General features: G+C 43.5%; 2 protein-coding genes across 4 annotated transcripts in view; both read right to left on the bottom strand.

The window, feature by feature from the left end:
• Positions 1–1,923: 1,923 nt before the first annotated feature.
• cyhr1 (cysteine/histidine-rich 1) lies at positions 1,924–7,303 on the bottom strand. 2 transcript variants are annotated; one of them, XM_034891651.1, is made up of 7 exons: positions 6,771–7,303; positions 6,183–6,513; positions 5,176–5,270; positions 4,537–4,680; positions 3,192–3,403; positions 2,910–3,088; positions 1,924–2,298 (listed from the first exon to the last, which is right to left on the bottom strand). In XM_034891651.1, exons 2-7 carry the CDS (start codon positions 6,468–6,470, stop codon positions 2,086–2,088), a joined length of 1,131 nt encoding a protein of 376 aa, XP_034747542.1. In that variant the 5' UTR covers positions 6,471–6,513; positions 6,771–7,303; the 3' UTR covers positions 1,924–2,085. The 2 variants fall into 2 exon arrangements, with proteins under 2 accessions (XP_034747542.1, XP_034747540.1); XM_034891649.1 differs by having other exon boundaries at positions 6,183–7,303.
• Positions 7,304–9,380: 2,077 nt separating this feature from the next.
• The window catches only part of dclk3 (doublecortin-like kinase 3), a 6,360-nt gene continuing 747 nt past the window's right edge, over positions 9,381–14,993 (bottom strand). The window contains exons 2-7 of one of the 2 annotated variants that reach the window (XM_034891645.1): positions 14,365–14,582; positions 13,841–13,972; positions 11,803–12,957; positions 11,076–11,208; positions 10,726–10,893; positions 9,381–10,642 (exon numbers count right to left, since the gene is read on the bottom strand). In XM_034891645.1, coding sequence (XP_034747536.1) covers positions 9,762–10,642; positions 10,726–10,893; positions 11,076–11,208; positions 11,803–12,957; positions 13,841–13,972; positions 14,365–14,582 — 2,687 coding nt within the window. In that variant the 3' untranslated portion in view covers positions 9,381–9,761. Of the gene's footprint in view, positions 10,643–10,725; positions 10,894–11,075; positions 11,209–11,730; positions 12,958–13,840; positions 13,973–14,364; positions 14,583–14,993 lie in introns of both variants that reach the window. The other variant, XM_034891644.1, reaches the window with a different exon arrangement.

The raw sequence follows: 14,993 nt of genomic DNA, 5'->3' as shown, positions 1-14,993 counted from the left end.
TCTGCTTTACAGTGAAATCTACTTAAGTAACATCTTCTCATTCTCGTTCAAGTAAGACTAACACTAATATGTCACGTGGTAAGGTAAACCCCCGCTCCCCCCCCCCACCCCTGCCACACACACACACACACACCATCCTGTACCACCCATAGTCTGTCCCACCAAAAACGTTTTCCAGAAGGCAGGTTAAGCAGAAGTCTCTGCGCTCACAGTTTGGGTTGTTGACCCGTCCTCGTGGACCCGTTGTCTCCATATTCATCAAATGCAGTCCACACGTGTCCCACTGCTGCATCTTCGTTATATTTTGCACACAGACGCAAAATCCAACCAGTATTCTTATACTGGAAAACAACCTGGCCCAGTTTTTCTGTATGTCAGTTGGGTTGTGGTAATAAAAAAAAATTATAATAATAATAACTAAATTTTTTATTTACAACTTCTTCCATGATGGCAGGAAATGATTATAGCCCACCTGATACTGGATACTTGGGGCTGATAACGATACAGGTATTTGGGAGCTCTAAAAAGCTCATAGTTATTTATTTTTGAATCACATAACGTAAACAAACAATCGTGTTTCAGATGCCCTAGATTTGTTTTAGTTTTTTTAAAGGATTGTGACCATGATACAAAGTGAGCGGGACATTTTACAGCTGAAATAAAAACGTGTCAGTACTCTCTGGTGAACAATCTTGGTGACAGTTTCCGAACTGCAATTTCTTGTTACTTATCAGCCGACATATACACTGATACTGATGTAGCTGTGATAAGTTAACAGCCACTCATTTATGGGTGGATAGGTGGATATATAGATCTAGCTCTAACTAATACCTTAAAATCAAGAATGTTAGAAGTTATGCAGGACCAGTTGTACTAAAGGGGTGCAAATTCCCAAATAAGTTTGCAAATAATCAAATTACCAAAAGGCAGCTGACATGCAGTGAACCTGGAGCTTTCAGGACCCCTGACGGTCTGTTGCTAATCCAGCCACGTCCTCAAGGATTGTACTGTTTAATAGGGACAGGATTATCACAATTATGATCTGTTTACACACACACACACACACACTCACGCAGGCCTACTGGCAGCCAGTCACACGCTAAAACCCAAAAGAAAAAGAGAAAAGTTCACAGCTACTTAAATATTTAGGGTTAAGAGAAATAAAAATGGTATTAGTTTTGAAGGTTAAATATAACCACAGCTAGAGGAAGAAGTAGAAGAATAAACTAAAATATGCATGCAGCCAGGCCATCTCTCCTCTTGGTGAAAGGTGAAAGGGGGTCACTGATGGGGAGCGCCATCTTTTGTCTGTTCTGGCAAAGCTTGAGACGCAAGAGGGACACTTTTGCCAAAACAGAAAGAGTTCATAGACTAGAATCAGGCATAAAATGTGTAGAGGGAAAGTACAAACACGCACTCTCTCTCTCTCACACACACACACACACACACACACACACACACACACACACACACACACACACACATGCACACACACACTCCCTCTCTTTCTCACACACACACACACACACACACACACACACACACACACACAAACACAACAAATGCACCTAGCAAATCCTGCTGTGTTTGGTGTGTGTGCTAGCTTTGGCTGCAGGTGTCGGGGTGACAGGTCAAACACAACCTAACCTCAGAGAGCCTCCACAGGTACCGTACACACCAACCATCCAAGAACCCCCTTCCTCACCCAAACACCCTCGCCACTTCCTTCGCACGTTTCACCCCACCCCTCCATCCTATGGCGACGCCCACCCATCTCCATAGCAACTCACAGCTCCCCAAAGCAAGGGGTCTCACTTTCTTCTAAAAGGAGGTAAGTGTAATTAGTGGTGTGTGTGTGTGTGTATGTGTGTGCATGTGGAGGGGTGTACCCGGCGTGAATGTGTGTGAGAGTATGTATGTGTGTGTGAGAGTATGTTTGTGTGTGTGTGTGTGTGTGTATAAAGAGGTATCAGTGGTTCAGTGGTGTCTTTCTTTAATCTTCATCACTCCTCTCTCCCAGCCCCTCGCCCTCCATCACCATTCTTCTTATTCCTCCTCCTCCTCCTCCTTCTCTTCCCCAACTCTTTATTTTTGGACTTGGAAGATGAACAGGCGCAGGTTGATGTTTTTGGCGGCCAGCAGTTTGTTGCACTCCACCGAATCGGAGATGGGGAGAGGGACGTAGTCGGTCTCATTGGCGTCGTTGCAGAAGGAGTGGTGGTGGATGACCGGCTTGATCCGCACGTCGTCATACGGCCCCTTCAGCAGCAGGAAGGAGCACTCCAGGGCCGAGTTCACCTGCACAAACAAATCCACGTATATTAGCCCCCAAAATCTGCCGACTAAGGATGCAACAAATAGGATAATGAACTTCTTCTTTTTTTTAAATCAACATTTTTGATAAGAATCCTGTTGATTTTGGGGGGAGGGACTTGTCATTAATCGCTGTTCTTCTCTAAGACCTCCCAACATACAGTACACATATGGCTTCATCTGTGACAAGCTAAATATGGCCCGTGATTTGAGCCATGCATATGTATTTGTCACGCTCCACTGCTAATTACATTTGACATGAATAAGGGAATGATAGCAAAGATAACACAAAAACATTAAGAGCAGGAAAGGCCAACTTCAGTGTTTTATGCAACTACACCAAAGCGGATGTGTTAAAGTCATGGTCTGATTGCTTTGACGCAATTCCTATTGAGAAATAAGCAACTTAGATGAAAGCTCTTAATCTTTTTTAGCTAAGCGGTGATAATCACTCTTCTATCATACTGTCATTTTCTTAACATCATTGGCATCATTGGCCGTGAAAACACACACACACACACACACACACACACACATATACACTAAAAAAATTTAAAAAATAAACACGGACAGACAGAGAAGTACGGTGCGTGTACCTTGCTTTTGAGGATGAGCTGGAAGGAGAGGGTGCGCTTGCAGGACAGGTTGGGGTTGCGTTCAGAGTCGTTAACACGGGCCTTCAGCACCCACGTCTGGTTGAGAACAGTGAAGCGCGGTGTTTCATAGTACAGACGAGTGATGAAGTCATCCGTTCGGTACGGCCTGAATTGCACTTCTGCATGAACAAATAAGTGGATGACAAGATTTGAAACACGGATAAAGGAAGTCTATCCGTCTGTCTGTCTGCCTTTGTCTTTATGTGTTTTTTTTGCATGTACCTGTAAAACCAATCTTTTCGTAGCAGAGCAGGCTGAAGATGCTGTTATAGAGCTGCATGTCTCTGCGGTGGTTCTGGTCCATCTCTCCCAGTATTCCCATCAGCTCTGTACCAGTCTTAGTGGGATGGGAGCACTCGCTCTCATGTGCTGGCAGCTCGTGGAATGGACCTTGCCAAGGACAGCCAATCCTCTTGTACTTACACTGTGTCACCCTGGCAACATATAGTGAGAGTCATAGCTTTATAAAAAATAAGATCCTTTACAGGTGTGCTTTTTGATGAATATGTGTACTTTCCTGCAGTGAGTGGAAGGTACTAATTATATCAAAAGGTGCTAATTAACCTAGGTTGTGAATTGAGGCTAATTAATATCGTACTAATGATACGTTTGTGCCAAGAGCCAACCTCAGCGAATGAAAGACTTGGATTATCCTGGACTGAAGTGTTTTTCAATGAATACCTGTTACTTTCTTAATAGTAGAAGTGAAAGGCACTAGTTAACATCTGTAGTGAACCGCGGATAAATTAAACCCCACTGACGTAATTCTTTTTATGTTAACTCCAAAGTTTAGCCTTATACATAGAACAAAGTAGTTGGAAGGAGTTCCGTAGTTTAGTTTTTCTACTTTGACGGAGTACTTTAAAATAAATGTTAACAATGATTGTAATTACTGCATGTTAAATACAGAGTTTGATATTCAAATGGGTAGATTTCCTTAAAAAACAATGGAGGCGTCCCTGAGAACAACATCATCTTTATGTGAGAAACAGTCGGGTCCTCACAGGAGACCAGCACATTCTTCTGTCTGACCTGACAAAAAACCTGGTGACTGCCTTTGCCGTTGTCATGGTAACATTAGCACAGGCACAGCTGTCCTAAGCAGGGTGACCTGTTGCTATAGCAACAACCCTTTAAGATTTCACGCAGGCAAGTTTAACCGGCCTGAGCATCACACAAAACAGTCTGTAATCAGCTGGTTTTCTCTTTAGATGTAGCTGGTCACATGCTGTTGCATGTTGCTGAACACACACAGACACACACACACACACACACACAGACACAAACACGCACACACACACACACACACACATCTATATATACTGTATGTACTGGTGATTTAGTCATTGTGTGTGTTAAGTATGCGCAGAGCACAGCTTTCATTTTCATCTGTAATCTGAAAAAGCTTGAACTTGTGTTTGTAGATGTTTAATATGAACATTTGTGTAGACTAAAAGTACGTGAGATTTGTTAGCTAGGAAAAAAGTTGGTTTTGTGTATGTGCAAGTGTGTGTGTGTGCGTGAGTGTGAAGGTGAGTGAGTGAGTGTGTGTGTGTGGTGCATATACCTGTCTTGACACTCCTCTTTCTGGTGTCTCTCTAAGCTGGAGCGGGGGAACTGTTTTAGGCAGAAGGTACATTCTGTCGGCAGCTCACTGACAGCCTTCTCCACTGCAAGGTTCCTGCAGCACAAGTTCTTGCTGATTTCACACCTACACAACACAGAAAACCACATATCATAGCTCAGTACAGTAGGATATATAAAATGTGTAGTAAGTTTTTGACACAACCATGAATAGTTAGTTATGTTATGCTTTCCTCAATATTTGATGACAAGTTATTTTTGCACTGCATATGCATCAGTGTTAAATGCTTAAGTAATTTAGTAAAATAATGTAACAATACATTTTGATTCTGAGAACTATTAACTTCTAATCTTGCCTTAGCACATCGAATTTGTGTTTTTTGATGCTCTATTAGCTACCATCAAATCTGAACACAGATTTGGAGATTGTTTTACACACCACACCAAGTAGCCAAGTGTCTGTTGACTGTATAATTGTTTTGAAACTTTGAACTAGTTAGGATTTCCTTTGAAAGCACTTTGAACTGCCCTGTTGCTGAAATGTGCTACACAAATAAAGCTGCCTTGCCTTGCCTTGTGCACTGGTCAGAAAGTGCTCATGTCTACAGGGAGTTTGGTGTACCTGCAGTTGGGACACGTGGCCTGTTCCTCCTTGAGACGAGAATCAGCAAGGAGGTGGATAAAACAGCCTGCACACATCAGGTGTCCATTGGTACACTGTGGTTGGGGAAAAGTCAAACAAAGAGTATGGGTTAAGTGAAATAAAATCATTACTTTGGATCCTAAGTGCAAGCTGGAAAAGACTAAGTTTGAAAATAAAAATGTCACTTTCTCTTGTTGTTATTGTTATGACAAAAATGTGATCATAATTTGTTCCATTTAGTGGTTTATTTAAAGACTATTCATTTTAGAATAGTATGTTATACTCAAATAGACACATAATTTGGGGGATATGTGGATTAACAGGCTTAATGATTTTTGACATGTTGTGCTTCTTGTAATACATTTTAAGATATGTATCAATGTTAAAGGGCAAATTTTGAGTAGGGAAAGAATGTCAACTTGTGTTTTCACAGTATTGTTAATAAATGTTAAACAACTGTTCAAAATATGTGTGCTGCATGAAGGGCATGTCAACGTTTAAGACTGACCAATTATTAATTACAAATGTGTTCACTTGACATTGAAGCGATCAGTTTGCGGTCAGTTTGAGGTCATTAAGGATAATGTTGGAGTGAGTTAAAAGGAAGGGCAAAAGGATTATTCAAATTTGGTTTGGATGAGTCCTGGATGGTTGAGATCTTATGAGGGGTTTGGGGATGTGGTTTTTGCTGGAGGTTATATGAGGAGAAATCACAATATAATGTTATAAACTTGAGCCAGCACAGCTGGTAACTTGGCCTGGGTGTGTCTGGTCTCTCAGCCTCATGGCTCAGTTTGCAGCATAGACACTTGGGGCCTGTGTTGTATCTAGTATCACTAAAAATAAATGGTGCTGGCTATATTCAACAGGTTGACTCTGGGGATCAGAGGTTGGGACACATGGAGAGTGTGGGATTCCGGTATGAGGCTGTTTGACGGTAGGTTTAGGGTTATGAAGGGAAGGTTTGTGATTGACACCATGTTTACCTGATATACAGAAGCCTTGGGCAAGTCTAGGCACACGGTGCAGCACAGCACTGAGTACAGTCTCTCCTCCAGCTTTCCTGACTCTCCGTCGGGCAATCTCGCCCTCTTCTTGGGTGGCTCGTCTGGGTCAGGCTCGGGCCCTTCTCGTCGTATCCCGACCTCCTCCTGCATGGCTGCGACCCCAGCGACAGCCTCCACCGCTGCCCCCACGGCCCCGACCCCCAAACCGGCTGAGGAGGAGCCAGGGGCGGCCACAACGCCCCCGTCTCTCTCTTCCAGTGAAGACATTATGATGTCTAGAAATTTCTGAGATGTACCTGCCGCGACCAGACTGAGCCCGAAATATTAGCAGGTTAGCTCAGGGTTAGCTTACAACCTGTCAAGCTAACGGTCAGCTGACAGATAACGTTAGCTAACGCTAGCAAGGCTAACGCTACGGCAGCAGGCTGTCAGAAAGGAATGCAGGCTAACTTATTATCGCTGTTAATGTCCCGCTCCAGTTAACGTTACGCGCTTGGAATTTGACAAGCCAATGATTGTGTAATAACGAGATCATGTGCAAAGCGTTGACTAGTTTTGTTGACTTACAGTGAGGCTAGCAGACTATGCGGCTAGCTACGTTGACACAAACACAGCAGTCCTCTCTCCCCTTGCAGAACAAAAACAACTCAGGCGTCTCTCAGCTGTTGTTGTACACTCGACGCCGTTATTCGTAATGACAGCAGCTAACACCGATGTAGCTAGACCAGCGGCCCAGCTCGGCTGCTCATCAAACGTCCCTGCTTCGGTACCGGCTGACTGTCCACGGGACCCACGGGACCTGTCGGTGATTAAAGCTGCGGCTAGAGACAGTTCTGCTGGGACTCGTCTCTCTGGCTACACAGCCATCTTTGTTTTTTTCCTGTCCGTCTCCCCCGACTTCACCCTGCACAGCCTTTACGACTCCGGGTCAAATTCGTTATTACTCAGACAGGTTCTCGATTGTGGCAAATAATAGAAGAACCGTATTTAAAAGTAAATATTTGTCTGTATCTGCAACGGTCTCTATGTGCCAGTGACTACTTCAGTACAGCCGTGGATTGGCTGACAGCGGAATGTTTATTGTGGCAGATGACTTGGGGTATTTAAAGAGTTTTTAAAAGCGCATGCGTAGTGAGTGCCTGCGGGTCAGTGTATGGCAGGACTCAAAAGGTGACCAAAACCTGATATGCGACAGATGTAGGCCACTCCAACAGAGGATGCATCATATATGCAATGTAATGGACCACATCTACATATTATAGCACATTAATAACACCGTCACTAAACTTCATAACATCACATTCTTAATGTGCATTTTTTGCATTGCCCTATTGTCTTAATGCTTACAATTCTCCGTTGTTCGTTTAGGTGTGTGTGCGTGTGTGTTTGTAAATATATACATACCTATACACAGTAGTCAAATTTTTATGTGTACCTTGTTCAGCTTTGTTGTCCTTGTTTTTAGCCATATGTCTATGTGTATGTACTTTGAGAGCAACAAAAAGATAGAGTAAAATTCCTTGTATGTGTTTACACTTATTTGGCTTCACAAGCTGGTTCTGATTCTGATAATAAAAACACCTTTCCGCTGCCATGTTTATGGCCCTGTGGCAGCAATCTATCAAAGTGGTTTAACTGGTTGTGCCCCTGTGTCTGTGTGTTTTGACAAATGTTAAATAAAGCATTAATAATTCAACTAGGAAAAGAACAGGGTGATTGAAGCAAGCCTAAACTACTAGGTCAGGAGCATTCATACGCTTATTTACCCCTTCAGCGCCCCATATATGTGGCTTAGCAGCCTCAGGGGCTGGGAGGGGTGCATTTGTGTACAGGATAGGGGGCTGTGTTTAAGTCCTTTAGGTTAGGTGGGGCAGGATGTCAATGTGTCAGCTGTGTTTAGGAGGGGGCAAGACTAACCACTCCCATTGGACAGCCAGATATGCCTTATTTGGTCTGTGTGGAATGGCAGTGGAGCCATACCTTTACAGCTATGCACACCAGTTTAGCCGGTAGTATGTGGTCACACTGTGTCCTAAAGCCTGGGCTTTTCCCATTGTTATTCACTGCATCTTATCACACATTTATGTGTTTAAATATAACCACAGATTGCTTATTCACTAGCAGTTGATAAACACTGGGTTACAGTGCCAGAATTATTCATTTAAATTTTAGTTGTTTGTTGCCAACCCAACCCAATACAAAATATGTACAAAAAACACATTGTCAGAAATATGGTGTTCAAGAGTTTAGTAAATATGGCAGACTTTAACTAAAATAAAAAGTACAGATATTTTTAGTTTATGAACGTATAGTAAACAAATGTTGCTAGATAAACGATTTCTAGGAATTGACTTCACTGGGAATAAAATAAGGAGGGATTAGTGTCGTCACACACGCAATCAAAAATAGCTACCACTAGCAATGGCAGACACGATAACATTTCATATTCTCAATGTTAAACATGGCTTGCAGAAAAAATTTACATAACTACTAAAACAAACAAAAAACTTCAAAAGGGTAATAAAAAGTATATAGTATAGTACATCACAATACTAGACATGACAAACCTCAAATCTGTTTAAATCAAAATTGAGTCCCACTTAAAGGTGCTTTAAGCGATGTTGGGTGACTTTAGTTCTGTGTTGACGTTAGAAGTATTTTCAAACCAAACAAGACTAGCCCCTCCCTCCTCCTCACCCCGTGCCCTCCCCTTCCCTTCTGTGCTTCCGTGCACAGGAGACGCTCGCAGACAATTTTGACTTACATCAGGTTTAATTACTAATGTTAACTAGCATTTTATTTAGAAGTAATTAGCCTGTCTATGTTATCTCCTAAAATGTACCCTTGCTCTCCGTCTCTGCTGATTGGGAATGATTGAGATTTCTCTTGGCACAGCTACCAGAAGACTTTCAGACACGTTGCCCACATCCCATCTACGTCATCAAGCTCAGTTGGAGGCTGCGCAGTCACGCCTAGCCATCAAAGGCTTCTATTTTCCTTCACTGGTCTCCGTCCAGAACAACGGGATCTGTTGGCCCATTTCAATAACTGTCTAAGCCCCCAACCCCCAAGTCCTTCTTGTCGGTTATTGGCCGGAACGCTGGAACACTGTTCGTGTATGCTTTGTGGTGCAGGTGGGCGCAGTTTGTTTTTGTAGCCTTTTGTAGTCCCCGGGCTGTCTACAGAGACAGCGTTTTTTTACAATGTGTTCTGGGGACATGAGGATAGTGAGGAGATGTTTACTGTATGTGACAACAAATGTTCTAGTCTACACGTGTGACATTGCTTAGAGCACCTTTAATCACCTCTATTCCAATTTACTTCAACATAGTGCTAAACTACTTCCCCCTCTACATACCTTGATCATTACACAACACCTCATCATTAATTTGTGATTGCAGGATACATGGATTACACACATTAAGATTTATCTAGCCTTGTCAATCAGATCCTATTCACTCCCAAGAGGGTAAATCATATTATCTGCAGGTCCTTCAAAGATACCACTGCCAGGAAATCAGTGGGATTGTCCGGAACAATGAAAGTGATGACCCTGATCTAATCGCACAGTGAAACAGGAGATTGACATTGAGGTCGAGACTGCATGGGAGAGTGGGTGGCGGTGGTGTCAGCATTTGGCTTGTCATAGTCTTCAGATGGGTGATTTTGGGCAGTGGATGTGATAGAGTTGTTCTGCTGATGGAGAGAGTGAGATGATGAAGAAGCTGCTGCTGGCTTTGAGGATGAGTGACATTCCGTTAAGTGACCCGCTGTGGTTCGTCGCGCTGTATCGGCGGAAGTTGGTGAGTATGTAGGTGATTGCTGTTGGCTGTTCTGTGTCCTAATCTGGCATGGAAACTCAGATTGGGCCGGGGGTGCACCAAGCTGATTGAGTTCAACACGAGGGCTGGCTGGGTTGCCAGGATGACAGCCTGGGTGACCTGGATCCTGCATTTCTGGCCTGCTGGGATCCCCGCTGGGTGAACTGGTGCCTGTAGAGATGCACTCTGGTTTCTGTTGACCAGGTGTGGCCCCTGAAGGTGTGTTCACTTGTAGCTGTGGAGATATGGTCTGAACTGTACTTGATTGTTGCCATAGTGGTTTGTTCTCGTCTTGTCTTCTTCCTGTGTTCATCTCAGCTTGTCTCTCATCATGTCTGTTGAACTCTTTATGTGTGACCTTTCCCTCAATGTTGGTGTTCCCTGGTGTTGTGTCTGTCATTGTTTTGGCTGCATTGGTCTGAGCTAGTCTCTGTACTTGTCTGGTCTTGTCTGGTTCTGCTCCAGTATCTGCGGTGTCCCTCTGAGTCTTGTCTGTGAGCGCCCTCTGCCTGCAAAGTGAAGCCATGGTCTTCACCCAGGGATGGAACAAGGTCTGCTCTGCTGTCAGCCTCACCTTGGGATCTGGCTCGAGCAGAGCTCTGACAAGGCCTCTGGCTTCTGCACACACAATAATAAGGAAACTATTGGTGTTATTTTTTAGCCATTTTTGGTTGCACACTTTATTTTTCTGTACTTCTCACCTTCTGAGATTGGGTCCCAGTATGGGGACAGAAAGTGGAGTTGTCCCAGTTTTATTAGCTGAAAGAGTTCTTCCTGGTTCCGATCCCGACTGCGAAATGGGGGAAATCCACTCAGCAGGATGTAGAGAATTACACCCAGAGCCCATACATCCACTGCAACTCCATAACCTGCTTGGTCAAACCACAGTTAATTTTGAAAATATTTCTCAAATTCAGATTTCATATTGATAAAAAGAAGAAGGAAGAGTTTAAAATAAAAAACACCCTTATTTAGTGATATAACAAAGATTTAAAAGTAAAAAGCATTCCTTTTTTGTAAAGCAGTAATTTATGCTGCAAGCAATACTAACCTGTCTCGTAGAGAATCTCTGGGGCAACATACGTGGGTGTGCCACATATGGTGAAGACTGGTTCAGTCACAACCATGGCAAGACCAAAATCACCCAGCTTCAGCCTACAGATGCCAGCAACAACATGCTCTATCTGAGTGAGAGAAACAAGACACAGACAGAAACTGAGCCCGGCTTGGAGGTGTCTCCAGGGGCACCCTCATGTTTGCCATTAAAACTTGTGTAACTGACACGTTCCTGCATTTTTGTATTTTTGCCAAATGTTGTCCTTAGTTTATATTATGAGATATTAATTGTAACTTCAGTTTAAGTGCAATATCATCAATTGTACTGGTATGACAAACTCATAATGTGGCTGTGTGACCGGCCAGCCAAAGTTTTAAAACATGTTCTGACAGAAGACGCATGAAAGTTGGCTGCCTTGTTGCCTTTAATTACATTTACACATTACCAAAGTAACAATAAAGATAGAATATAACAAAAAACAATATGGATAATCTTTCTTTAAGGTCCATTTTGGATATAGGACTTTATGAGACAAAGGAAAAAAACACTATGTATTTTTATATATATATATATATACAGGTTGTCTAAACTTTTTCAATGGCATCAGAATCAAACTCAAATGTAATTCTCGGATCACACTTACACTCACCAGTAGGTTTTCTGGTTTGAGGTCTCGGTGGACAATACTTTTGCAGTGGATGTAGTTTAGTGCTTCACTCACATCTGACACCATCAGTCCTGCCTCTGCCTCTGGAAACTTCCCCCTCTCACTGACGGCCTCAAACAGATCCCCCCCACTTACCAGCTCCATCACCAGGTAAGAGTGAGTGTGCGTGTGGTGGTGCGCAAACAGCCGCACTATGCGAGGATGACAGAGGCTACCCAGAAGGCTCAGCTCATTCTGCATCATGTGCTCTCGCCCAATCAGCTTGGAGCGTTCGACAATCTTCACTGCCAGGATTTGTCCATTGTCACGATCGCGGCACTCTCGCACTACTGCAAAGTTGCCATCTCCAACCACGCGTCCAATTTCATAGTATTGCTCGATATCTGCCAGGGGGACATCACTGCTGTCTGAGCAAAGGTCAAAGCTCATCCTCTGCTGTATGTCCTTGTGTACTTGACCCACATCTCGAAGTGGATTTGAAAGTACTTGGGCAACACTCTTCTCCTCATCTCTGCTGATTAGCTGAGGAAGTGGAGGGCTGATGTGAACGTGCAATTTTTTCACTTCCAGTTCTGTATAGGAACTTCCTTTTTGCTTCCTCAACACAGGAGGAAGTGGGACCTTCCCTGACAGTAGATTGAGCCGTTCCGGACCCTGATGTTTAACTCTCCTTGCTAAGCAGTCTTCACACAGTGAAGGAGAGGTTATGTCTACTTCTCTAAGACCTTGTTCATGTTTAAATGGACCAATGACCGACAGCTGTTGTTCTCTGACCCCACCTCTCACACGTAGTCTCTGCAGGTGGTTAGGCAGCTGAGCAGGTTTTCTGCATGAATTCTTTTTATGACACTTCTGAACTTCTGAGTCATAATTTTGAGGCTGGTGTGTGCCTATATGGTAAGGCAGCTGTGTACTTGGGTATGTAGTTGTAGGATATTTGACATGTGTATTTTTGTCCTGATGTGTTTCTTGGTTAGTTTGCTCCTTGCTGCTGTCCGTTACCTCACTGTATCCACTGTCAGCTTTAGCTGATTTATCTGGCGCTGGACGAAGTCTTTTCTCCCAGGCCCGTAGTGCGTCAGCCTGGTATTGGGAATGTTCTGGAAACAGCTCCTCTAGAGCTTCCTGCACACTGCTGAGCTCTGGACGAGCCTTCCCCAACGCCAGGAAGGCAACCTCACCTCGGAAAAAATCACATACACTTTTCACCTATGAAAAAAAACAGGCAAGTGATCAGGCCACAACATAATTTCATGAGACTCCTGTTTAACCTTTTTTTTTAACCTTTAGGATTTCCCCGATTCTTTCACACCAGTTTTTCAAAAAAGGTCAAAAATTGATTATTTTTGCTTTTTTAGTTTAATGTGAAAGAGCGGTGAAGAAAGTTGTTCTCCAGGAATACAATGTCAAGCAGCATTACTCATCTAGGGCTGTATGACAGCCCAAAGAGGAAGAGATGAGTGGCTTAAACTCAGAGTGCAGATATAGTTTAAATTTATTGTAATACCGAGTATTTTTTCCCAAGAAGTGGTGCTCCATGGAGAGAACAACTTTCACCTGCAACCCCAAGGTAATTTCATTTTCAATAACCATTTAAGAGCGTTATAGCATCACTGCATGCAAATTGTGAACATGAAAATTTCCAGATTCTCATTGGGATAGTGTCTACATATCCCTTTATTTGACCCGCTTAATAGATGGCTGTCAACTGAGGATCAGTGCATTAGGTGTTGTAAACCCAAAACTTGATTACCAACTGGGACAAAGACGGACAATGCCCTGGGGCCCCATAACTTCAGGGGCCTCGAGAGCTCCAGGTCCACCGTGTGTCAACTTGCTTGAGCTATTTAATTGACCATTTGTATGGAGCAACTGACATGAAAAGGGCCTTCAGGTGTGTCTTGCTGTATCACCTAATATTGAGGCCCTTATTTTGGATTTTGTGCTTACATGAGTCCTATTCCTAGTCCCTTACAGCAAACCTCGGTCCAATGTACATATTGAAGAGAATGTGGGAAAAATGTGAGAATAGTTAATACATCCATCTGGGTATTTTTGCCTCAAGATGTATGTGACCGTGGTTGAGCCTCACCTCTTGGGCGTGGGTTGTGTAGAGACGTGTAACTCTGGCTCTGTGCCAGCGCGGAAACCCCAATGCCTCAGAGATATCTAATAGCAGTTGCTCAAAGGACACCACACCTCTGCGGTTCAAAAGAACTGTTACCTGAAAACAGAGATAAAAATGACAGTTAAGTTATGAAATCCTTTCCCATGAAACTCTAGAGGGGCGCTCTAGTAGCTCACCTGGTAGAGCGTGTGCCCCATATCCCGAGGCTCAGTCCTTACCACAGCAGCCCAGGGTTTGGTTTAACCTTTAGCCCTTTGGTGCATGTCTTTCCTCTCTCTTTCCCCCCTTTCCAGTCTATAATTGTACTATTGGTTAAAGGCCAAAATACCCCAAATAATAATCTTAATAAAATGACTAAAGGTGATTTTGGCTGATCATTTATGTTGGAAAGTCCCTTTGCAGGGGTTAGGGTCCTTTGTCAATTTGAGTTGATTAGGAAATGTAACTGTACCTTCTTTTAAAGTAAAAGTGGTAAATATTGAGTTCACCTTGCGTAGTGTGCTTTGACCACAGGGGCGGATGATGGTGACCAGATGGGGCCTCTCTGCGCTCTCTTCTGCATGGCGGGTGTGGAAGAAAGAGCGGTGAGGAGGAGGAGGAGGAAGAGGAGGGAAGTGGGACCTGTGCACCTGTCTCGTAGGGTGGGGGTGAATGGGCCATGGCTGGGGTGCCCCTCCAGCATGCTTCAACAAGGGGATCGGAGGAGCTGAAGCAGGGATAAATGAAGGACAGGGGCGAATGCACAAAGACAGAAAACGAGAATTAGATTATTAAAAGTGTATTCAATAGCACTGATGTCATCACATTGTTTCTTCTAAACTTGTATACAAAGGAAAACTCAATAAGTAAAACAACACCAGTTCCTCATCCTGTGCTAGCTTGCACGCGTGTGTGAAAACAAATCCGGCTGATCAGATTTGAGTGTTTCCATCACATGGAGTGCAAAGGCCATTTGAGATTATTCAAGCACCTTGCTCCACCGAATTAATTATTTAGGCTACCTTAAGTCATGCAAACCCACACACAGCGCACACACAAATTTGAGCACACTTGAACACACACACACACACACACACACACACACACACACACACACACACACACACACACACACACA

The sequence above is a fragment of the Etheostoma cragini genome, chromosome 14, assembly GCF_013103735.1.
Source record: "Etheostoma cragini isolate CJK2018 chromosome 14, CSU_Ecrag_1.0, whole genome shotgun sequence".
NCBI lineage: Eukaryota > Metazoa > Chordata > Actinopteri > Perciformes > Percidae > Etheostoma > Etheostoma cragini.
This window is presented reverse-complemented; position numbering and strand designations above follow the sequence as displayed.

What these genes read in the sequence shown, in the direction of transcription:
- cyhr1 (XM_034891649.1), bottom strand. Translation starts at nt 6,470, where the DNA reads ATGTCTTCACTGGAAGAGAGAGACGGGGGCGTTGTGGCCGCCCCTGGC. An exon ending in AAAGAGGAGTGTCAAGACAG is followed by an intron (nt 3,404 to 4,536) that starts GTATATGCACCA and finishes ATATGTTGCCAG; the next exon opens with GGTGACACAGTGTAAGTACA. An exon ending in CGAAAAGATTGGTTTTACAG is followed by an intron (nt 3,089 to 3,191) that starts GTACATGCAAAA and finishes TTGTTCATGCAG; the next exon opens with AAGTGCAATTCAGGCCGTAC.